The 23964-nt window shown below is 39.0% G+C and overlaps 2 protein-coding genes across 8 annotated transcripts in view; both read left to right on the top strand.

The window, feature by feature from the left end:
• The first annotated feature begins 153 nt into the window (after window positions 1–153).
• On the top strand, window positions 154–7126 carry utp15 (UTP15 small subunit processome component). Its single transcript, XM_084947302.1, has 12 exons — window positions 154–323; window positions 888–998; window positions 1525–1617; window positions 1781–1965; window positions 2780–2958; window positions 3348–3473; window positions 4271–4406; window positions 4601–4685; window positions 4879–5034; window positions 5213–5314; window positions 5496–5629; window positions 6423–7126. The coding sequence occupies exons 2-12, from the start codon at window positions 909–911 to the stop codon at window positions 6721–6723; spliced, it is 1587 nt and encodes a 528-aa protein (XP_084803428.1). The 5' UTR covers window positions 154–323; window positions 888–908; the 3' UTR covers window positions 6724–7126.
• Window positions 7127–7285: 159 nt separating this feature from the next.
• LOC146376443 (rho guanine nucleotide exchange factor 28-like) overlaps window positions 7286–23964 on the top strand; it is a 42367-nt gene continuing 25688 nt past the window's right edge. For 2 of the 7 annotated variants that reach the window (XM_084947292.1, XM_084947296.1), the window contains exons 1-10: window positions 7286–7550; window positions 8450–8482; window positions 11929–12070; window positions 13188–13297; window positions 13522–13708; window positions 17950–18133; window positions 18580–18781; window positions 19080–19155; window positions 20390–20436; window positions 20988–21081. In XM_084947292.1, the coding sequence (XP_084803418.1) occupies window positions 8450–8482; window positions 11929–12070; window positions 13188–13297; window positions 13522–13708; window positions 17950–18133; window positions 18580–18781; window positions 19080–19155; window positions 20390–20436; window positions 20988–21081 (1075 nt within the window). In that variant the 5' untranslated portion in view covers window positions 7286–7550. Of the gene's footprint in view, window positions 7551–8260; window positions 8348–8415; window positions 8483–11928; window positions 12071–13187; window positions 13298–13521; window positions 13709–17949; window positions 18134–18579; window positions 18782–19079; window positions 19156–20389; window positions 20437–20987; window positions 21082–23964 lie in introns of all 7 variants that reach the window. The other 5 variants (XM_084947298.1, XM_084947297.1, XM_084947294.1 and 2 more) reach the window with 4 other exon arrangements.

Below are 23964 nucleotides of genomic sequence, written 5' to 3' on the forward strand. Positions count from 1 at the left end.
TTTCATTAGCAGAAAAATACATATATTTACTTAATATCCAAATATTATCATTTTATTAGCTTTATTACCAATATTAATAAAAATACATATAAATATAAAGGCTTTCACTTTAAGTATTCATTTAGTGAACATTTTACGGTATTCCACAACGGAAGTAGTCACGCATGTAGTCATGGCGTCCTCCTGTTCATGAGAGACAACGTGATTACTCGATAACATGAGAAACTTTTTGTTTACTTAGACAGCCAATATCAGTATCATCCAATTTCAGCATATCATAAGAAAAAAGTACGTTTGCACTTCTGGACTTTTTCACTTGAAAGGTGAGAATCGTCAGAGCTCAGTATAAAGAAAATGCTAGCTGGCTAAAGTGCAGTGTGCTAGCTAAGTTGTGCCTTACTGAACACGTTGGGCCACTGTCCGAGTAATTAACTGTGTTTGATTTGAATCTAATAACTTTGTAAAACTTTCAGCTATTCGAGAAAAACTGCGTGTCTTCGATTGTTATGTACAACAAAGCGTTACAGTGAAGTAAAGTCGTTAGCTCGGCAGTTTCAATCTCGGGAAGGTCTAATATTCGAAGTAAAAGGTGGAGAGCACGGCAATACAGTCCGCGTTGAACAGAAAAAATGTTTAATTTAAAACTGTTTAAATGTTGTTGAAAAATCACAGTGACACTGTCACGTTCTGAATTCTGCTGTACTCCCAAACTGAAGCAAAATCATGTTAATGTTATCTAATCTGTTACAATGGAAATAACATTTTCCGTTTTAGACAGAAATGTACGTTTGGATATTGTTGGTCACAAAAGGAGTTTTTGTTTTTCTACCTGCAGTTTTTAAGAGTAAATATGTATCCCTGTTTTTATCCCTTATTTATCTTCACAGGGTAAAGTGATCAGCACAGAAATGGCTTCATTTAAACCCACAAAAATTCAAGTTTATCCAAAACTTGGAGAGAAAGTCACTCAAGACACACTGTACTGGAAAAACTACAAGGTAAGACTTTTCTCTCCTATGCGGTTTATTATCAACTAAATGATTATTATCAACTAAAAATGTCCTTTATGGTATAATCACTATTTTGGTTTGTGTATTGTCCCCTAAAACTTGTTATTTTAAGACCATTCTATCTCAGTAATGCGTCATTGTCAATATAATAGCTTAATAACAGAGTTGCACTTTTCAGAAGACTAACTCTTCAGCATATTCAGACTTTGGAATTGGACTATGAATAAATAACAAAATATGTTGAAAGAAAATGACTAATTTTAATTACTTTGGCACTGTGCTGTAGTTGTTTGCACTTCACCTCGCAGAAATATGTCCAAAAACATGCTTAACTGGTGATTCTAAATTGACCATATTTTTTAACATTAACATGATTGGTTGTCTGCCTCTCCATGTTAGCCCTGAAACAGATTAGCGATATCAGATAAGACAACGGAAAGAAAATGGATGGATGACATTTACTAATAATTTCTTTAAATCCTTTTCTCGTCTTACTTTGTTTCTCTTCCTACAGGCTCCAGTCCAGATAAAAGAATTTGGCGCAGTCACAAGCATAGACTTCTCCCCGGTGACTCCACATAATTTTGCTGTGACAGCATTCACAAGAGTATGTTAGCTTTGCTTGTATTAATGTAGAATTTTCCACTCAGTTTAATCTGGGTTCACTTTAACAATTCTGGCTTATACTGGCTTCTTAATGAGTAATAAACTTTTAAGTATGCAGGATGTGTTTAAGATGTCTTCTAATTCAAACACTCATTTTGTTACAGATCCACATTTATGGGCCATTTTCCCAGGAGCCTGTCAAGTCATTTACCCGTTTTAAGGATACAGCTTACTGTGGGAGGTTCAGGTCAGATGGTCAGCTCCTTGTGGCAGGATGTGAGGACTCTGTCGTGCGACTGTTTGATGTTAGTGGCAAGGTGGCCCTTAGGCTGTTTAAAGGGCACACAAAGTAAGTTTTACACAAGCCTCTGTCTGACTGTGACAAAGTGTTCTGTCATAGAATTTAAAGGAAGGGTTACAAAATAAGCTTAATTTCAACTTCCTGATGCACTTTGAGGTTACTACTATTCTTGGCACTCTAACTATCATCTAATTGGCTATGATGGCAGTTAGGAGGAAATGCCTGTGTATCACATTTTCTTTGCTCACTTTCAAATCCACATATAGCCTCTATAGCACTAATGTTGAAGGAACCAAAACAGATCATCACTATTTAAAGTTTTTGGTTTACAGCTGTGTGGTGTTTTTATCTTTAATAATAAAATGTAAGTGAATTGTTGAGGATTCTTACTTTCAGCAACCTAATTTCTTTCCTTATGTCACTTTCACCGGTAGTTACAAAAGAAAAAAATCAAAACATGTTACTAATGACTACTGCTAATGATTTATTTGATTGTTTATTCAAACATTTTTGACGATTTCAAACTTAATTTCAGTCTTATTGGTTATTACCTGTTCACCTGCAATACTTTTATGGCCCACCAGGTGGATACTCTCCACATTAGAAATCAATGGTCTACCACTAAAACCATAATGCTGATGTCCTGTTAAAATGTCTGATTGGCCCTGATGAGCTGGCAGTGTCTTATGAGGTTGTTTTTTTAGTAAAGGAGTAGTTGAATGATGATTTCTTGAGTGATCCATCGACTGAATTTGATGATGACATCAAGAATTCTGACAGCCTGTATTTCTGTCTTATAAAAGTGCAGTCTCAAACGTGAACTGATATTAATCATGTCATTTGTTTTTTATTTTTTTCCCAGGGCAGTACATTTAACAGACTTCACCTCAGATCGTTACCAGATCCTCACAGGGTCGGATGACTATACTTGTCGACTTTGGGACATTCCAAATGCCACTGAGCTCACCACCTACAGAGAGCACACAGATTATATTCGCTGTGGTGTCACGAGCAAACTCAACAGAGATCTCTTCATAACTGGTGAGATAGAAGCTCATTTTTAATTGTGTGGAAATATTGAGAGGAGGACAGGAAGTTAACATTTTGCCCTGTTGGCATCAATCACAATCATTTTATATTTCAATTTCGAGTGCAATTTTTACCAACAGTCATGTAATGAAAGAAAAACATCTCCTGCACCACATAATGGAGGATTCAAGCAACGAACAGTAATCTCATTAATGTAATGTTAAGACAGAAGTACACTAATTCATATTCAAAGTCAGTAACTGCAGAAAAACTACATACTCTCACTCCAAATGCTACCCTCTATTGTTGAATCAAGTGACGCTGCAGATGGAAGTTTGTTTACAAGGATGAAAAGGTTTGGCCTGATTTTGTGTGACTAACATTTGATGCTCTTTTTCTAGGATCATATGACCACACAGTGAAACTGTTTGATGCCAGAGTGGAAAAGAGTGTGATAACCATGGACCATGGCCAGCCAGTGGAGAGTGTCCTCCTCTATCCCTCTGAGGGACTTCTTGTGTCTGCAGGTAGTCACCAGTATAATTCATATAATTCAAACAATGACTGTCTGTTGAGCTAATTTTAAGCTTCACACCTTTTTTACTTCCTGGAATTAGTTGGCATACTTTTAGTCATCTGCAGTTTAAAATAATCCTTGTTTATCTTGCACTGGGCCTAGGTGCTGCCCCTAGTAATAATCTATTGTCTGGAACTAGACATGGCTACAAATAGCCTACCTTTAAGCCAGTACTCTTCTTAGTAGATGGATGGAGCTGCTGTGCTCACAACCCTTTTATGAAATGACAATTTGAAGGATGACCGACACAAGAGTAGGAGAAAACTGTCTAAAACTGACCACTTAAACCCGGCTGAAACCTGGGTCTGTTGGCTTATACAGATTACTTGTACATATGCTGACTTCATTATTTGAAACTTTGGCCATGTTTAATATGAGCATCCACCATCCTAACACTACATATATTGTAGAAAATAAGGAAAAGCATCACAGACCGCGATTTAATGATTTCATTTTTATGTGCCAGTTCTAAGGCAAATTATCCAGCTGCTATGGCAACTACTTGGAATAACTAACTTGTGTTAAGTACTTATTTAGTACTTGTTAAATACTTATTTAGAACTTAATTTTCTTGGACTACAACATAGGGCAACAACAGCAGTCCATTTCATGCTTCACTGTGGCTGCAGTTCAGACAAACGTTACGATATTTTTATTTTATTACGTGCCCTCATCCACAAACCCTACATTATATTTAATCATGGTTAACCACAGCATTAAAAAAACCTTCAATCCCTTTTTTTTCAGGAGGGCGCCATGTGAAGGTTTGGGATCTGCTAAAAGGAGGGCAGCCTCTGGTGTCACTGAAGAACCATCACAAAACTGTCACAAGTTTGGCTCTCAGCAGCAACGGACAGAGACTGCTGTCAGCTTCTCTTGACAGGTAAATGTCAAACACATGCACGTCTGTCATAACAAAGAAAGAGGAAATGTTCTAAGTGGTGGAATCAAACGTCACAATGCTGAATATTTAGTTAATAGTACATTTGTAAATCATGTGCTTGGTTTTGTTCTGTGTACCTAGGGCGTTCATGAAAGAAAAGTTGATTTAATGCATATCCCGTGTTTGTCTTTCAGGCACGTGAAGGTGTACAACACAACAAACTACAAAGTGGTCCACAACTTTGACTATGCTGCTTCTATCCTCAGTCTGGGTTTGGCTGTAAGTCATGCACTTGAGCCTTTGTTAGTTGCTAAAATATATATTTTATTTACTATTTCAACTTCTCTGTAGATGAAGTGCATTCACTGAATACACCACCCAAGTGAGCTTAGATGGGCGAGATCAACTATAAGAATTCATTCTGTTTCTTTAATTGATGAAAGTAAAACTCTGAATATCTCTTTCTTTTTAGCCGGATGATGAGTCCATTGTTGTGGGTATGACCAACAGTATTCTGAGTATCAAACACAGGAAAAACCAAGAAGATTCAAAGGAAATAGCTGGCCAACAGAGGCGCCGTCCATCGTATCGTGTCTTTGTGAAAGGGAAAAATTATGTCCCTAAACAGGCAAGTTCACGATTAGTAACACGTAGAAGGTGTGAAAATCATTCTCAGATGTAATGCAAGGTCTAAATAGATGATGGTTTCTTACTGTGCTAAATAAGTGTTAACACGAAATCAGATTGACTCATGAGACTGTTTGATTTCTCACCCGTGATTCATTCAATTCTTGGTTCTTCTCTAGGATGATTATCTTGTCAGTAAGCCTGTCAAAGAACATTTGGCCAAATATGACAAGCAACTTCGAAGGTTTAACGTATCCAAGGCTTTGGATACAGCTCTGGGGGTATGCAATTTATTGATTTATAGTGTTATCTTTATATCATTGTTGAGGTGCCTTTTAGTCTCCGTGTTGTTCATTTTACAGTGGGCAGTACACAACAGTACGTGCAGTTATTTTGGAAAAATAAAAGTTTAAAGTTTTATTGTGTTTAATGTTCAAAGGTATTGTTTTCTTTTGTTTATAGACATATATCAGATTCAGAAAGCCTGAGATCACCGTGGCTGTTATAAAGGAGCTGGATAGAAGAGGGACACTGAAGAATGCACTGGCAGGAAGGGATGAACGAGGGCTCTCTCAGTTACTCAACTTCATCATCGGGTGAGATGCCAGAGAAAACTGAGCCATAATGTTAGCATTATGACCCCTCACAAACGAAGTGAATAACAGCCTCAAGGTGTAAAAAAAAAAATTACACTAATTATTTGATCGGTCACTTTTGAACCACAGACACTTTTGTGTAGTTCCTCTAATTCTTGAAAGACGTCTCTCCAATTTTGTGTGTCTGCACTGCAGGAATTAAAGTGAACTTAGGGAGTTTTTTATTTTTATTTTAAGTACCTGATTCAGGGTAAAGAACCTTTGGCACAGAAAAAATCCCCTTTGACTGATGTAAGTGTATGGTGATTTACGAATTTGTAGGTCAACACTTGGTTCTAAAATATGTACTATTACTTTACATCTTTTGTCTAGTGTAGAATTTACAAATAGCTGTCTGAATTCTGAAAATGCTTCACAGAAAGTACCATTGCTCCCAGCGTTTTTTGTTCTTTTTCTGTTTCTATCATGGATAGTACCCCATATAAAACATGGGACACAACCACACGGTAATTACCACATAACAACAGTGCAACAACAGTGGCTGCATATTTAGGTTCTGTCGTAGGGGAATCTACAAAGAATCCCCATGGAAGTAGAAATCAGGTCTTAGCTTGCTCTATGTCTGTGCCTCAGCAGGTTAGAGCTGTTTTGGTGGCACAAAAAGTACCAAAAGAGAAGTCATAATGTTTTGGCTCATTGATTTGAATGCTTTGAGTTTTATAGTTTGCAGCTGTACAATAGATCATGCAGAAAAATGTTTCCCACATTCATTCTTTTTTTCTGTTTCATCCAGGAACTTGGTTGATGCCAGATTTACTCCTGTCCTCGTAACAGCAGCCGAGATGATCCTGGACATCTATCAGTCAGTCATTGGCCAGTCACCTGTGGTGGACCGACAGCTGCTGCGGTTGCAGGACCTTGTGGAGAGAGAGATCGAATTCCAGAAGGACCTCTTGGAGGTGTTGGGAATGTTGGACACAATGTTTGCTTCCTCCCTCCCAAGAAAGGAGGTGCCATGCTCTGGCATCGGCAGGTCGAATGGTCTGACTCAGGGAGAACCAAGCACCTCAAAACCACAGCTGCAGGTCACCTGAGACTTATAAGCTACTTTAGACTGGGTTTAAGTACCTTTAAAACATTTCTTATTGGACCATCAGATGCAAAGCTCCTGTCTAGGACGTTTCGAAAAAGAAAGGTGCAAGTTTTAAGAGACTGACGAAACCACAGTCTCACTCTGGTGATTTAATTCAGTGTGACTAGCACAATAAGGATCAGAGAGACCATACATTTACTGTATGAAGAATATCTGAATGTGTGGATGTAAAGCAAAGCATTTCTTGTATTAGAAATCTTATAATTACAAGTCGAATTGTAAATGCGAGTCTGTGTATGTATGGTAGTGGCTGAGTTCACTGTGTGTGTGTGTATTTTTATAATGTCTGACATTGGTAAATGTTTCATGAGCAAATAAAAAATAAGTCGTTTGTCATTTCCACACTGACTGACTATAATTGTTTAATTGCTTTGAACAACAGGCTCGAGTAACTGCGCAGTAAATTTCCATTGTTAAAATGAATGTTTTTGTTTATATAGCCTGGCACAGTTTTATCGCCCTCCACTGGGGGGCGCTGTAACCTCAAAGAAACTGAACTTTCACTCGTAAAGGAGGAATTTGCATGTAAGCAGACGGAAGACCGAAGGCTTAAACGGAGACAGGAGAGGATGCTGTGTCAGTGGAGGCTGAGGCTCAGTTTGCAGGCGCATCAGCACCGACTGTCGACCCCTTCCCAACTTGTAGCCTAAATACGGACAGTTGAATTAGCAGTTAGCAAAAGGAGGATGAATCCGAATTAGAGGGATTTTTCTCCCCCACATATAAGCGTGCTGCCAAGGTTCTGTCGGAGTTTGAGCCCCTGTGCAGGTGGGTGCATCAATATTTTACTTGAGGAATTAGTTCAATGTGTGTTTTGCATGCAGTCTTACTGACAGTTTGCTAACTCGTTAAGACTCCCAAAACAGCGTAATTTAAAAAGGTTTTAACAATAAGTAAAATGACTTTGAGCCATCAAGAAAAAATACAATTGCACCTAAAGATAGGTGGAGGATATTTTATGAGAAATAGCCACTGACGTCCCAACTGGGATGAGCACTTCTGCTGTGTCATATAGCTAGCATATTTACAAAATAGTCCCCCTACCCCCTTTAAATTGTTTTTCCTTTGACACTCTGATATTTAGTTAATATTATTTAATATATATATATATATATATGTATATATACCATTTTAAATGTAAATGCAATGCAGTGATTTAAAAAAAGCTTTTTTTTTTTCTTTAAAAATAGTTGTTTTACAGCGATTGTGTCCAGTTTAGGAAGTGACCACTGATAGAGAACCGATCTGAACCCTGCAGGCTGAAATCCAATCATTTCCTACTAAACACACACACACACACACACACACACACACACACACACACACACACACACACAGCAGATTTGGGAACATTTGGAGTTTCGGTGCTTCAACACACCAAGGCAGAATAGTATCATCTTGCTTTTCTTTGCAAGCTCCTTTGATCATCATTAAAATCATTATTCTTGGGATCAAAAGATTATCCTGTCTCATCACAGGACCCCTGACTCAGCACGGCACATAAAAGGTTTGGTAATCTCTTCAGGATCAGAGGAAAAAGCAGAATAACCAAAATAACAAAAGAGGTAATGGGTAGTCACATGGCCACTCCAAGTGTGCAGTGTGTTTTCTCTTTTTCATTTTAGTCTCTCAGTTATCTTTTTGTTTTATGTTTGTCTTCCCTGCAGATGGAACTGAGCAGAAGGAAAGTGCCTCTGTATGTAAGTATGTGCCCCAGTTTGCAGTCTAGATCAGCTTCTTAAATTAATCTCAACAGTTAGTTTTCCCTCTGGAAAATCTCTAAAAATTGAGTTTGGAATTCAGTGAGAGATCAGCATCCTTGTTTATAAAATGAAAGCCACTGACAGATTGTGCTGTGTCTGAAAGGGTGTGACTGATATGTCTTCCTATGTCTGTTCATCATGTTAGCTGTAGTTTCTCTGTACGATTTATTTAAATGTGAACCCAGTGACCCTTTCACTGTGTTGATGGAAATGGTGTTTTCAGACATATGAATAAATCATTTCTGTGTTGTTGATTTTTTGTTTGTTTGTTTGTTTTGCTGTTGAACACTAATTCAAAGTAACTCAGGGAAAAAATAAACATATCTATCAGCACATAGGTGACAATAACATCCTGGCATTTGCGTAGCTGCCTACCAAATCAGTAACTCCGTGATTCATTCGCAGTGATGTTTTTTTATTTGTATTTTACTTACTCAGAGATGAAAGAGAAATTGTATTTGCTGTATATTTGATATGTGGTGTTTTTGATCATGGTAACCCTTTGAACCCCTGCTGCCTGTGATTAAGCTGTACACAAACAGGGTATGACTTTGGTCAAATATTATTTTTATTGGTTTGGTGACCAAACAGTGTAAGCAAAATCATGCTCCTTTCGAGATCAAAGGCAGATGTTTTGCTCACATTTCAACTTAGTTCAGTAATCTGTAACTAATGTCATGCCCTTGATAGTTATTACAATTTTTTAAAACTCAAAAGCATGTGTCTGAAAGTGTGTGTCTGTTACTATTGTGAAAATTCAGTGATTTGACTAAACCTCATGATCAGTAACTTGTAGAACCACCTTCAGCAGCAGTAACTTGAAGTAATCGTGTTTTGGGGGGATCATTGTCCTGTTGCATGACCCAGTTTAAGCCAATCTTTAACTGTTGGGACAGTTTGACTCTAGAATACTTTGGCATACAGATGCTCCACTCAATGACTCCAATGTGCCCAGGTCCTTTGGCTGTTTGTGCTGATATGCTGTGCTTGTTTTTTGCCAAATGTGGCACTGTGCATTACGACCATCTCCACTTTGGTCTCCTCTGTCCAAAGGACGTTGTTCCAGAAGTCTGTTGTTCAGGTGCAACTTTGCAGAACAACCTGAGATATGTTACTAATTTCTTTTTAGAGATAAGAGGCCTTCTCCTGGCAATCCAAATAAAGACTGATTTAGTGATTTCACCGTTTGTGAAAATATATGATCGACCAAAGCTTCCAGCACGTTTAATCAGACTTTATAGGATAATTTGATCACATACAGAAAAATGCTTTGTTGTATTAGTGCAGATCACTTAGCAACACAACAATGCATTTGACCAAGTGTATGACACTGGATTTCTGCATTTTCTGGATAATAGTTTTGAAACATAACATTAACCTAAGTATTATAACAAACCAAGCACACCCCTTCGCGAAAACAGAACAACTTGAGTAACAGTAAATGGAGCAGAATCACTGAACTGGTCGAGTCAAACTTGGAGGCAGCCCACCCAGCAACTGACAGGACCTATAGGATGTGCTGCCAACATCCCTGTCAGGCACCACAAGACAAGTACAGAGCTCTCATGCTCATACCTCAGCAAGTCAGAGCTGTTTTGGCAGCATCACTTGGATCTAAACAGTATGAGACAGGTGGTTTTGATATTGTAGCTGATTGGTGTATGTGCTCACATCCACATAATAATATGCTATCCTTCAAGGTGCAAGACAAAGTAAAAAGTAGCATATGGCCACACTGGCACACTTCATATCATTGAAAGCACCAGAAATAGTTTTGTTTGAAAGTCTGCTCCAATCCATTCTTCTTCTGCCTCTGGCATTATCAACAGATATTTCCAGTATTTCGTTTAGTGACCACATTATCATTAGTGGTCACGGTCTGGTCAATCGTAAAGACGTGGAGAGTCTTAATGAGGGTCCAGGAGAAGCCTGGTTGACGTTTGAGGATTTGTGGTCAAATAGAAGTCTTCCAGACATGAAGAAATAAATAAGTGAACGCAAAGGTTAGATTAGGTGAGACAATGAGAAATGGAGGCAGGATTACTCAAAGTGTCCTTATTTTAGTCAATAAGAGGAGTGAAAGCAAAAAGCCTCTGGTTTTATTAACCATGAGAAATCAGGTCAGCTGTTGAGGCCAAAAGAAAGACTACTGAAAATACACTCTTAAGCCATCTACACTAATCTGTAATGTATATTGCATTTCACGGTAAACCTTACCTTTAGGACCTACATTTTGGCTGCAGCTTTTTTTCCCTCAGGCCTGTTCCTCTACTCCCGCCTCAGTCAGTCTTTTGATAGGTTTCCAAGAATAACCCACACAATATGTCTTGTGGCCTCAATACACTGGTCTATTGAGGCCACTGTAGGTGGACAAATTGATATCGTCTACAATAGATTTCTTCCCCTGTGACTGTTGGATGGTGGTGAAAAAGCAGCAGCTCTGTTAAAAGACAACTAGCCTGGGAAGCTTTTATTTTGTAGCTAGTGAAGCTAGTTCATGTTCAGCCTTTATACTTGAAATCTTTTGGTTGCTTTAGTTATAACCACGTATTCAAAGTGGAAGCATCACATGAAGACAACAGCATGGACCCAGAAATGTGCAAAGATGCAGAAATCTGTTGAAAAACTTTGGAGACTGCAAAAAGTAGCAACTAGCCAAAGAACATAGTGGATGTATTTATACGTACTTGTGAGTAAAGAGTGAGTGCTAGACTTTCTCAAGTGGTTACTAAGAAGACTGATTAAATGCTAGTGTTGTTTATATTTACTGAAAGTGTGAATAAGCAGCTGTTTTCTCACAATTGCCATATGAACAGCTTGCCACTTTTTGGCTGACAAGTTAAAAAAAATGAATAGCTTGTGCTTTCAATATAACATAAATATTATTTATTGAAATATATAAAACCTCAAGGTCTCAGCAAATCAGATTTCCTGGGATCCTTAAAGGCTTGTATTGTTTTAATATAATTAACAGAACAGTTATAGGATGTCTTATTTTTAGATGTGTACTAGTCGATTTATTTATTTTTTATTATTATTATTATTATTTTTTTATTTGTGTGACTGTTCAAACCTTTTTTTCATTCTTTCTTTTGCCTTAAATGAGAAATCTAAAGTCTTGTAGCCTGTCTGGATCAGGACAGGTCTTTGAGGAGGCGCTAAGGCATTCCTGTTTTTATTGAGGAGGGATGGTTTATTGTACCCTCGAGAGGAATGCTATCAGGGGATTTGGTGTACTTTACAGAAATCTAGAACATCAGAATCAGAATAAAGTCTTGCTCTAAAATGAGCCTGTATACTTAACAATAGATGTATTTTTTTGATCGGTAGCGTCTTTCTTCTTTGTTTTTCCTCTCAACCTCTTCCACCTTCATTTATCCCAGGGCGAAGCAAAGGTATTTGCATTGCTGGATGGTTTTGATGCTGCGCCAGAAGATGCAGAGGTTTACATTGTTTTGGAAGGATCCACACTGATCCATGTCACCAGGGCTCACAGTGATGTCATGCTCTGCTTTATTGTGCCCGGTATGTTTATGACTTTCTGATGTAGTATTACATGTATAGTACTGTGTAAAAGTTTTAAATCACCCTCTATTTCTTTGTATTTTGCTAGGAAAATTAGAAATACATACGGCGAACATACATGGAAATATAGTTTCCTCACTGTTTCAGTACCTTCGGATGGCGTCTTAGATCAACTGAATAACAAGATGCTTCTCTCGGATCCTGTGTCACAACTTTGCTCATTTTTTTTCTCCCTATTTCTTAAGAACATGGTTTTCAGATAGTGTTCCTCCATTTTAATGTTTTTTTTAGGTCTTCCACTTCTTTTGTCCTTGACTTATTTGGATATCCTATAGCTATTGCTTAAAGAAAACTCATAAAAATTACATGAAAGTTTGGCTCTTTGGAAGCAAAATATAAAGAAATGACGGGTGCTTTAGGATTTTTGCACAATATTTTATGTTCTCATGTCTAATGCCATATTTTGGTATTTTACAAAGCCATCGTCAAACATTAGTATATTCTAGCAATCCCATGTTTTTCCACTTTTTCACTCCCGATTATATATCAGAATACCTAAAAGAAGTATGTATTTGAATTTGGCTTACACATAAACATGTCCCTACAGTGGCTTGAGGTCTGACAGGGTGCAGAATCTTAGCAGCTTCCACATAGGAGTGAAACAGCTCCATGAACAATATGTCATTATTACTGAGCCTCTGTGTAGGTTGACTCAAACAACAGGCAGTCCTGCAGGCTTTGCACTCTCAAACATACTAACTCAATGCAGAAATGCAGAAAACAAAAAGTGCCTTTGTTAGCATCCAAAAAGAAAAGCTGATACTCAAACATATCCAAGGGCTTGGAGGCATTCTTAAAGCCCTGTAACCATAGTGTGTTTTTGTAGTGTTGACTCATTTCTCACAAACCATAAATCCTTTTGATAGATTTCCTTTCAGCCTTTTGGGCTTCTATTTCTGTTTATTAAACACAGTTTGAACAAAAAGATCTGTAACTTTTGGAGTTTTTTGTTCCATCCAGTGACACGATCATACTGTGAAAAGGAAGCTCTTTTTCATATAAAAAGATATTGTTTATTTAACTGATGTTAAATATAACTTTTGTTGTGCTTGCTTAGGCCATAATCTGGCAGAGATGGTTTCTGTCCAGGCATACCTGTGCTCTGAAACTATACCTCTCACCTGGGTAGGCGAGGCTTCATTAGAGTATGTTCATGATGATGCTCAGGTAAGAAAAGCCAAAAAAAAGTGTGCTTGTGGTAAAAATGACATGTTAATACAGTTTTTTCTTGTGCACATGCTTTTTAGTTCATATAATTGATAAGAATTCTACTGACATTTTTGTATTGGAATGGGAAATGCTCCAATACAAAGGCAGCAGTGCAAAAAATGTTTTGTAGAGCTCTTCAGTTACACCTGATTGTATCTTATTCATAACTGGCACCCTTACAGGACCTCGCAGAGCACCTGGTAATTCATGGACATTGTCTGAACTCCACGGATCACAACGAGCTGAGCAGCCTCTTCAACCTGGGCCAGCAGAGCTCCCATTGGGCTATGGATCACCGAGTGGCCCTGGCTATGGCTAACCTCGATATCCCCCCAAACTGGAATGTACTCGGGAGCCACAGTGGAGACGGTGAGAGCTGCACTGTCTTATCTTGCAGAACAGGGATTCCTACACAGTTATGCTTATCAAAGACACATAAAATGCAGTTTTTATTTCATGAAAAAATGTATTTAAAAATATGAAAAATTGAAAATGCTTAAAATGGTACACTCTGTTTATCCAAACAAAGTTGTAGCTTGGAAAATGGCATGTTAGAGGGAGGGGTTTTAATTAAAGAGTGGATTTACAGACAAGGATAATATATTTAATTATGTACATGTTTATTCATACAAAAAAACAAAAAAGAGGACAGCTATAGATTAGAAATGTAGCTGACAGCCTTTGTCATAATGCATCACTCAGCACTGTCCTGGTAACTATACCAGGAGGTTGAACTCTTCAACCCTGCAACCCCTCCACCCACCTTCTCCCCAGCCATTATTCCCATTTTCCATGCTCACCAGGCTGAAATCGGAAGTGAACATGGTCCAACGTGTTCCTCTGTTAAATTCATCAAAGCCAATTAAGCAGCATGTAATGTGGTTAATAGAGCCTTTCCATCTGGAAGTAGCCCTAGGCAGAGCTCAATAAATCTGAGCGAGCATGTGTTTGTGTGTTTGCGTGTGGCCTGTGTGTGTGCTGACCACCAAGTTTACTAGATGCCACCATCTGTTTGTATGATCTGAGTGTTTGTGTAGGGCCACCTACATAAATAACAAACTAGATTTAGCTGTAATATAGTTATGGCAGTCTGTTTCATTGCAGTGTCTCTCTCTAAATGTCTGCAGTTAATTTGATAACACTGCTTATGACATCATTCTATTGCCGATGCTTAATACAGCTCAATGATCAATCCGCGACTCTCCTAAGTACTCACTGTTTGCATGCAGTGCTTTCAATAAAATTTTAAAAGCACAGGAACATCTTAACAAATCCTTGTTACTGTCACAAAGACAAGAGATGACACTGGAGATAATTATGTTTCTTACATTTATACATTTATAACATTTCTTAAACTGAGCTTACTGGAAAAATTGTAGCGTTGTATTAACGTGCATTTCAATGCTCCAGACCTGCAAAATGCCAAAACCTCTGTTGTTGTTCACAGTTGCTGATGATCAGTTGATGAAGTGCATTTTATCAGTCACACCTGACTGTTACACACTCTCTTAGTTCTTATGGAAGCAACAAGTGTGGCCTTAGTCTTTCACAGGACTGCATGGAAAGCTGCTTGTTCTTCACATGGCTGTATTCATTATATTAAAAATAGAAGCTGCACAGTAGGAAGTCAGTACAGTCAGTAGTAGTCAGTGCAGCTTTCATGACATTTGCATTTTTATTTTTTCAGTACGTCTTCTGTCCACCCTACTTTTCAAATATGCACTAAATCCTGGCATGGATGCCAGTGTTGCACATTTTTGGAGAGAGATTCTGTCATTCTTTTTCAGCTGTTCTTTCTTAGGTTGTTTTGTTCTGCCTTTCTCTTCACATGTTATTATTGGATTTAGGTGGCGACACACTTGACCAAGTCTTCAGAATCTTTACTGATTCAGTCATTGAACTTTGGATTTTTGTCAGAGGATAAAGCCTAGTACTCCTCTCCTGACAGGTTTCTGGAGATTAGGAGTCATTTTTTCAGGAAGAATTCTGATTAATTTTCAGACATTAATGGCTCCATCTATAAGTCATCTCCTGACATCTTTTGCACTCGCCACACTGTCACCTCTGTGCCTCATTATTTCAACTTTTCAATTCAAGTCAGTTTTATTTATATATTGTATTTATAGCACCAATTCATAACAACAGTCAGCTCACGGTTCTTCTGTGTGTATTTACTCTGGTAGTCCTGGCCAAGTTCATGCTGCACCCAGTCAGAGCTGTAAAAATGTATCTCACCCAGTATTCGTCAGGCACCTTTTCATGTTCATTAGCAAAGTTTAATCTTGCAGCAATGTGCTGAACAGCAAGCCAGGACATTTTTTTTCTTGGACTCTCTCCACAGAGGTTGTTATGCAATGTTCTTCATACTGACTGAGCTGTCACAAAAACTCAAGATTTCAATTGTTAAGCCTTATGCTAAGTACGAAGCGCTTCCTGTCTGTTTTATGAAGCTAGATTTTTCTCATCATGCACCGTCTTTGGCATTATTTCAGGAGGAAGCTCACAGCAGCCTAATTAGTTGTACTGTGACTCATTCTCATTACTTCTACAAGTATATAACAACTGATATTTTTAGTTATTGTTTTTACTATTTCTTCTTTTAAAAGTATAAAATCTTGAAATAATTATTTTTTGTTTTACTTTTGCTGGTAATTTATTTCAGTGTGAACCCATGTAAATCCATAATGCACTTATGCATCGTGATAGAAACATCAAAGTATAAAAGGAAGAGAAAAACTAAACATGGGACCATTCTGATTCTTTTATAAAAACCTTTTCTTTAGTTAGTATAACTGGAAGTCACAGGTGTATTCTCTTTATTTCTACTTTTGGGACTGAAGTTTCAGTTTAGTTTCTCTAAAGTATGTTTTATCCTCTGTAAAGGGAAATACCCTAGTTGTCAGCTTAGAAATATTGTGATTCTGAAAAGGTGATACAGTCCTGAATTATTTGAAGTTTAAGTGCTCTTGCACAGAGCTTGACTCATTTCTCATCATCCTGCGGGTATTTCTTAATCTTTACACAACTACCCATTACAGTAAAAAGGGCAAACTGTATGGTATCACAATGTAAAAAAAAAAACGACAATTTTTATGATGAGATGACAATTTTAAGTGATACCAAGTGTTGCTTCCATTATATTTGTATATTTTTCCTGCAATTTATTCTTTTCAGACAGCATTTGTAATTTATATCTGAGTTAACTAACATACTTTAATGTAAACTTATTCTCTCTTTTAAGGAATAGTAATAAGATCTATAAAAAACTTGTTAGAGAGTATGTCTGTGAAGGTTCTCAGTCATCCAGGTCATCGTAGTCAAAGGAGCTTGCAAAGAAAAGCGTCTGGACTTCTTTAGGTTTACTTGAAGACGTTTCACCTCTCATCCGAGAAGCTTCTTCAGTTCTAAGGTCAAATGGTGGAGAGTCCCAGATATAAACCTAGTGGGAGTATCCCCCCACAGAGGGACAAAAGGACCCCCTGATGATCTTCTAATCGCCTGAGCCAAGGTGTGAAACTGGGTGTGGGTCCCAATCAGCCAGAGTTTCGGGTGTGTTCATTGTGAAACCTGGCCCCACCTTATCATGCGAATTCCTGAGGTCAGATGGCCCAGCATGTGAGTGGGCGTTAAGGCGTCTGGGAAGGGATCTCAAAACTGGATTATAGATGGCAGAGAGTTGGTGTCATAAACCCCCGCCTCTGTTCAAAGATGGTCGCTCACAGTGGACATAGATGGCTTCTTTCACTCCTCTTTCAGGAGGAGGACAGGAGGTTTGAAAGAGGAGTGAAAGAAGCCATCTATGTCCACTGTGAGCGACCATCTTTGAACAGAGGCGGGGGTTTACGACACCAACTCTCTGCCATCTATAATCCAGTTTTGAGATCCCTTCCCAGACGCCTTAACGCCCACTCACATCCTGGGCCATCTGACCTCAGGAATTCGCATGATAAGGTGGGGCCAGGTTTCACAATGAACACACCCGAAACTCTGGCTGATTGGGACCCACACCCAGTTTCACACCTTGGCTCAGGCGATTAGAAGATCATCAGGGGGTCCTTTTGTCCCTCTGTGGGGGGATACTCCCACTAGGTTTATATCTGGGACTCTCCACCATTTGACCTTAGAACTGAAGAAGCTTCTCGGATGAGAGGTGAAACGTCTTCAAGTAAACTTAAAGAAGTCCAGACGCTTTTCTTTGCAAGCTCCTTTGACTTGTTAGAGAGTAAAATGTTTTTCGGCTGGAGCAGTTTTATCTGGTACAGATAGAAATCTTGTTGGACTGCATTAAATGGCAGACACAAATCTAAGAAGTCGTCACATTTGTAGACTGTCTGTTGTCACGATCTTGTTAAAAGGCTACTGTTGCCTTAAAATAGGTCAGTGGACCAGAGGGATCCAGTGCTGTGTAAGAATAGAAATCAGTTAGTGACAGTTCAGATAGTTATCCTAATTAGACGGTTATCCAGATTTCTGACATGCTAGTTTCCTCCTGGTTTTTGTGAGTTTCACATTCCTGGTTAAGCAGTTGTCTTGGATCCCGCTGCATTCTTTCATGTCTTCAGAGATGTCATTTTTTAAAATTGTAATATATTTCTCTCCCTATTCTCCAGAGCACTGTCCCAGAGAGTCTCCCCTCCACCTAGCTGTTCGATGGGGTATGTGTCGACTTGCAGAGCTGTTGCTTTGCCAGCCTGGGGGTTTGATGGCTGTCAATCTGCCAAACGAAAATGGAGTCACGCCGCTGCAGCTGGCACAGACAGCAGGCAACACTGAACTGTTGGAGCTGCTCTCCAAGTAAGATTATAAACTTTAACGAGGTGCTTCCAGGAGAGACTCTGACAAATGAATGACTGTTTTGATAAAACATTGTGTATTCAGTGTAGAAGTTTCCTGTGCTCCACAGTAAGGGAAAACTTTCCTTCAACTATATACACAACCCAGTTTTATGTTTGCTATTATCCTATTCATCCATTTCTAAATTTCCAAAATACTGTGATTATATTGAAGTGATGAAGTGCATTTTGTTATTATATGCCACCTGTGTGTGCTACCTGAAAACTCCACCTCTAAATGGATCCACACCCTTACAGGTTAATTTATTTTGCCCACAAGACCAGATCATATGCACTTAATGACAGTAAATGTGATATGCAATATGATAAAGAAGTTTGGGAAAATAGTAAAAACTGTATTCGAAATATCAACCCTAATGCCTAACATTTTTTTCTGTTGTTTTGCAGCCCACCCAATCCACTAGCTACACCTCCCGCTGGTCTTTCCCAGGTGTGGGCAGACAGATCTCGCCTGCTTAGGTTCTGTCATGACATGGGGAACCTGACTCTGACTGTCAGACAAAACCTGAGGTGGAGCTCGGAGGAGAGCCGACATGCTGACATCCTGCTTCTCAGAGAGCGACTGAGAGATGAGGACTTCCTCAGAGGGGTGAGCGGAACAATATTATGATGGTCGTAAAGATTGTAAAGGTGATATTTGTAAACACAAGAATAAAATAGAAAAAGGTAGTTGATTACAATTATATAAAAGCAAAACAAAAAAAATTTACAGATTAAGCTTTTCTTGAGGATGTTTTTTTTTTTGTTCAAGGTTCTTAAAGGTACTGTTAAATTAAGGTTAGGTAGCGGGTGTGCAACTAACTAAACAGAAAAATCAAAACCCATAAATACAATACTCTCTCAGTTTACCGAATCTTTTGATTTAAATGTTGCTTTTTCTCCTACAGATCAAAGCGCTAAGGAGGGAGCGGGTGGAGACGATCTTAGGGAAGGAAGAACTAGTGGATGATCCTGCAGACAGTGGTATCATACACATTCAATCTGTCTGATTTGTGGGATTTGGAGGCCTGATTAAACTAAACCATCCAGTCGTAGCTCTCCTCTTTCATGTTGAGATGATTTGCTATTTTTCACTGTGTTGAATCTACACACTGTGGTGTCATGCAGACTTCAGTAGAAATTGACTGCCCTCATCTGGGCTTTGTGGGTACTGCAAAGATATGGCAAAAAACAAGTCAACTGTATGAAGGTGGCGGTTTGTCATATCTTTGCCGAATAGATGATCAATCGTTAGTCAGTTATCAGGGAAATAATTAAAAACAATAACAACAGTCTACTTCAAAACTTTCTGCTTAAAAGTATTTCTCATCAAACATAATCATTTAAAAAAACAAGGTAGTTGAAGATATTTTGTTTATAAAATAAAATGTGGGAAGTTTTGGGCAAGTCTGCTTAATCATTCCTTCCAGTGGTAGATTTGGATAAAGGGTAGAGGACGGATTTACTACTTCATCAAGCAGATATAAAGGAAGCTCAGTAAAATAAAGAGTTCTTAAAATCTGATGTAGGCCTTGTTTTTAAATGTGGATATTTAAGGATATTTAAATAGATGAATAAAAACTTTGACCAGTTCCTGGTGCTACAGAAAAACTCAGCATGGCATAAAAATTCTTATAAAAATTCCCTACATAAGGCCTGTGGACATTATGTAGAGAATTTTAAAGCAGTTCATCCACTAGTATTTGGCATATTCCACTGAGATCCCAAGCCACATCACTAGTGTGATTGACAGTATCTTAGCTAGTTTTGTTTTTATTTTTAAAATATTTCATCCTTCTCTTTTTTGTCCCTCTGTCTTTGTCTCTCAAGCTCTGGCACTACTTTTTCTCTTCTCTCTGAAACTCTGTTCCAGCCTATCTATCTTTTATGGGCCACTTCTGCTACATATCCTGCCTTCATTTTTCAACATCACCCAAGGCCACTAATCAAACCACCCAAACACTAATTTCCATGTATTTCTGCCTTGTTACTGGTAAGCCATCATACACCGTGCCCTTTGATCTAGGATGAACATGGTAATTAAATGAAAATGGAGATCAAGGCCACACAGTAAAAATAAATAAATCCCCCAGGTTTATGAAAAGAAAACAAAAACCTGCGTTTACGTGGGATCATTAAAAACTGGCAAGCATCTGTGCTTACTTGTGTTTCTTTTGAAGTTTGATGGCTGTGTCTGAAAATGTTGTCTTTTTTTCAGCACTGTATCCTGACATAAATGGAGAAAACTCTGCCGTTGAAGAGAATGTAAGTATTTAATGCACGGCAGTAAAACATTTTTATAAGGATTCACATGCGTACAAGTCTATGGAATACAATATGATCCGAATATTCTTGACAAATTCCGTGCAACAAGAGGTGTTCCTTCCAATTTTCCTGAATATGTTATTACAGGTGGCATTTTAAAAACACTTATTCACTTTCCATGAACATCTGTACCAGCTAGTGGCAAGCACTGCTACAATAACTGTGGAGCATTGTCTGCTTCTCAATGCTCCACAGTTGTTGTTTTTTTTTCACTCTTATTGTCAAGGTGCTGGATTTGGCACCTTGCACACACCACTGAATAGCTGACTTTGTGAGCGGTCAAGTGTGTGTTTCGTGTTTTGAGAGGTGTGGTGTGTGCACATGATTCTGGTCATCCAGTAGGAACAGTTTAATGTGTTACAGATGGTTAACTAATTGATCTGTCTCACACACCTAGGCGCTCGCCAAACACTTGTGTTTTTTTACTTAGTTCTACTCGTTTTTTTCCGTTTTTGTGGTATGCTGGAAATGCGCATGCTGTTTCGTTAAAGGTTCCCAGTTTCTACTCCGAAGTATACGAGGAGCCGCTGATGTTCTGTCTGAATGAGGAGGACGAAGAAGACGAGCCTTCACAGTCTGACTCTGGTAAGATTTTCTTTCAAAGTAATTTTGCTTTTTTAGAAGTCCGTTTTTAGCTGTGGTTTTAATTGTAGAGTTTGTGGTACATCAACTTTTGTGCAGACGGAGATCGATCACTGTTGTTTTAGGTGCTGTTATGTTCATAGGAAGTTATCCAAGTAGCTTCAAATTATTGAGTGAGTTCAAACTGCAGGAAACATTTCCTTTCCTGAACAGAACTTGGAACTCTAACCATCATCTATGGCTGCCGACTGTCCCCGCTGACTATAGGATCACATTTCAGGCCCCTGGCTTGTCTTGCCCCCCTCTCCCTGAAGTTTTTTTAGTCGTGTCACTCTGTGTTTACAGTTATTGTTGAACCGAGCAGGATCTTTTTTTTTTTTTTTTTTTATGAACACTTCATCCTGAGTCATCCTGCTTCTGCCAGTAGTGACAGGAGACCAGAAACAAACCAAGCCAATTCCTGACTAAATGGCTGAAGGTGGCTTCACTCTGATGTACTCCTGGATTGCAAGAGGAAGGATTTGAGAGTGGGAACATCCTGTGGGTTAATAATTGGCTGGTATTACTGCAGACCAGACTGATGCCTCAGTGTAAGAATGCTGTGGTTACAAGCCGAGGCTTCAGACTTTATAACACTTGGCACTGAACATCTGTAATCTTAGCATCCTGTGGTGAGTGTAGTTTTTCATGCTAAATGGTTAAGCCATTTTGTCCTCTGTGTGCATGTTTCTCTGTGTTTGTTAGCTGAGTGGAAGCTCTTCATCATTTTCGTGTAGCCTGTGATGTCTGCCTCCCTCTGGCCTCTTTTGACCCCTTAAATCACCTTCTGTGGCTCAGATCAAATAATATTGGTCACTTGAATGATGTTTTGCACAAGTTTCCCCTCAGTGGGTCATGTTTGAATGAACACAGCTCAGACTGGAAATGACTCAGGTTTCATACATGCCATTCTTCTGGGATAAAGGTGCTCATTTGACCCTTAAAGAATTTAAATTCTTCAGTAAACATTCCAGGCCTGTCAGGTATCGTGAGTGGGTAGAAGGTTTTTACATTTTCTAGTGAAGTAGTGAAGCTTATATTGTGATTCTGGTCTGTTTGTTAACACTAACAATATGGCTGCATACTTTGAGCGAATGCGTCATCGGGTACACAGACAGAACTTGTGTATCCAGCGCTTCAGCTAGGGATGAGGAATTTCGAATGTAGCTGTCATCTTTCCCCTATCTTCTTGATGTCATCTTTCCTGTCTCCATTTCAGATTACTGTAACTTATTTGACATGACTGTATGTATATAGAAAACTTTTTTTTTTTTTAAAGGTTTTACTCTTTTCAAGATTCATATGATAATTTGGATTTTTTTGAGAGGGATAAAGGACTGTTTGTCTTCTTCAGTCACACATTCCCCCATCTCTGCCTTCCTAATGCCCCCGATATTTAAATACCCCACCCAAAACACACTCTTGCACCCAAATGCCTACATACAGACGGATACACATACCATTCCCCATCACATCCTTCCAGGTCAGCATTTTAATGTGAGTTTAGCGAACAAATAGCAAAGGCCACTTCATCCCGAGGAGCGCTGCTCTCCTCCACAGTTGAGGAGAGGGAAGAAGTTTCTGTGTGCGTGTGTGTTCACTTGCGTATTTGATTGGAAGAATTCAGTAGGGAAGAGTGCTCTGAGTGGGATAGGGGTATAGGGAAGTAAAAAGGGGGTGTTTGTGGCTGAATGGGGGTTGCCAGGGCTTTGCTGAATGCAGTTTTCCAGCAGCTTGTTGAGATCTCCAGGGAAAGGAGAGCAGAGGAGTGTTAAAGCAGTGTGTGTTTATGTGTGTGTGTGTAATAGGGGGGAAACTGTGAGAGAAAGGGATTTATGATATGGATAGTTTGGCAGGGTGTCAACAAACGATAAGTGCAGCACCAGGAGCGCAGAGAAGAGTCTGCGACCCCGACTGTGGGATCTAATTGGAGAATGGAAAAAAGGATTAAACCTCACACAGACCCCACAAAGGCAGCATTAATGTTCACTAGGCCGGTGCCAACACCCTCCATCACCCCTCCCCATGCACATACACAGAAACTTTCTATAGTCACAGTGTACCTCTTTTTCTACTCTTTGCGTATATTCTGCCTGCAAAACCCATCTCATCTCCTTTCTCTCTCTCTGTTTTTCACATTCCTTCATTTATGTGCATTTGTAAACCCATGCTTGACCTCTTTTCACAGTGCCATTGTCCAGTTTGTCTTGTAAATCCTCTTTACCATCCTTTTTGCTGATCTTCACTTGGAGCACTGTACTCCTGCAGTTTGGCAAGAGGAGGAAACATGGATGAAGAAAACAGCAGCAGCTCTCTGTGCTGTCTCCATGGAGAAGCTGCTAACCTGGCAGTCCCTCCTCCCCTCTCAGCTGGGCTTTGACATGCTAAAATATAGAGAACGAGAGAATGGAGTGATTGAGAAGGACTCTCTTCAGATGGCATTAGGCATATTTGGGATGAATTGCCAGTGCCTTTAACTGGGTAGTGTTCAGCTATGCAGCCTGGTATCTCTCCGAGACAGTCATGGACTCACAGGGTTAATGATTTCTATCATGTCTGAGACTCACTTTCAGTAAGCAGTCTGGCTTCATGTTTCTCTTCGCTGCCAGTTCTAAAGTCATTCCTATATTTGACTGTTTCTCTCCCTTCCTCAGTCCCTCCTTTCAGCTGTCAATACCCTCCTCCCTCTGCTGCTGTCAGCATGTGTATATCTCGCTCCCTCTTTCTCATGACCGTGTGTGGTATATGAGCAAAGAAGGCAGAGACTGACTTAGTTACCTAAAAGTTTGCTCAGATGTAAGAAGAGCAGACAGAGAGGAAACTCAAAAAGAAAGAGTTCAGCCCCGG

This window comes from Perissodus microlepis, chromosome 12 (assembly GCF_051167445.1).
Source record: "Perissodus microlepis isolate ML-2025 ecotype Zambia chromosome 12, ASM5116744v1, whole genome shotgun sequence".
Lineage (NCBI taxonomy): Eukaryota > Metazoa > Chordata > Actinopteri > Cichliformes > Cichlidae > Perissodus > Perissodus microlepis.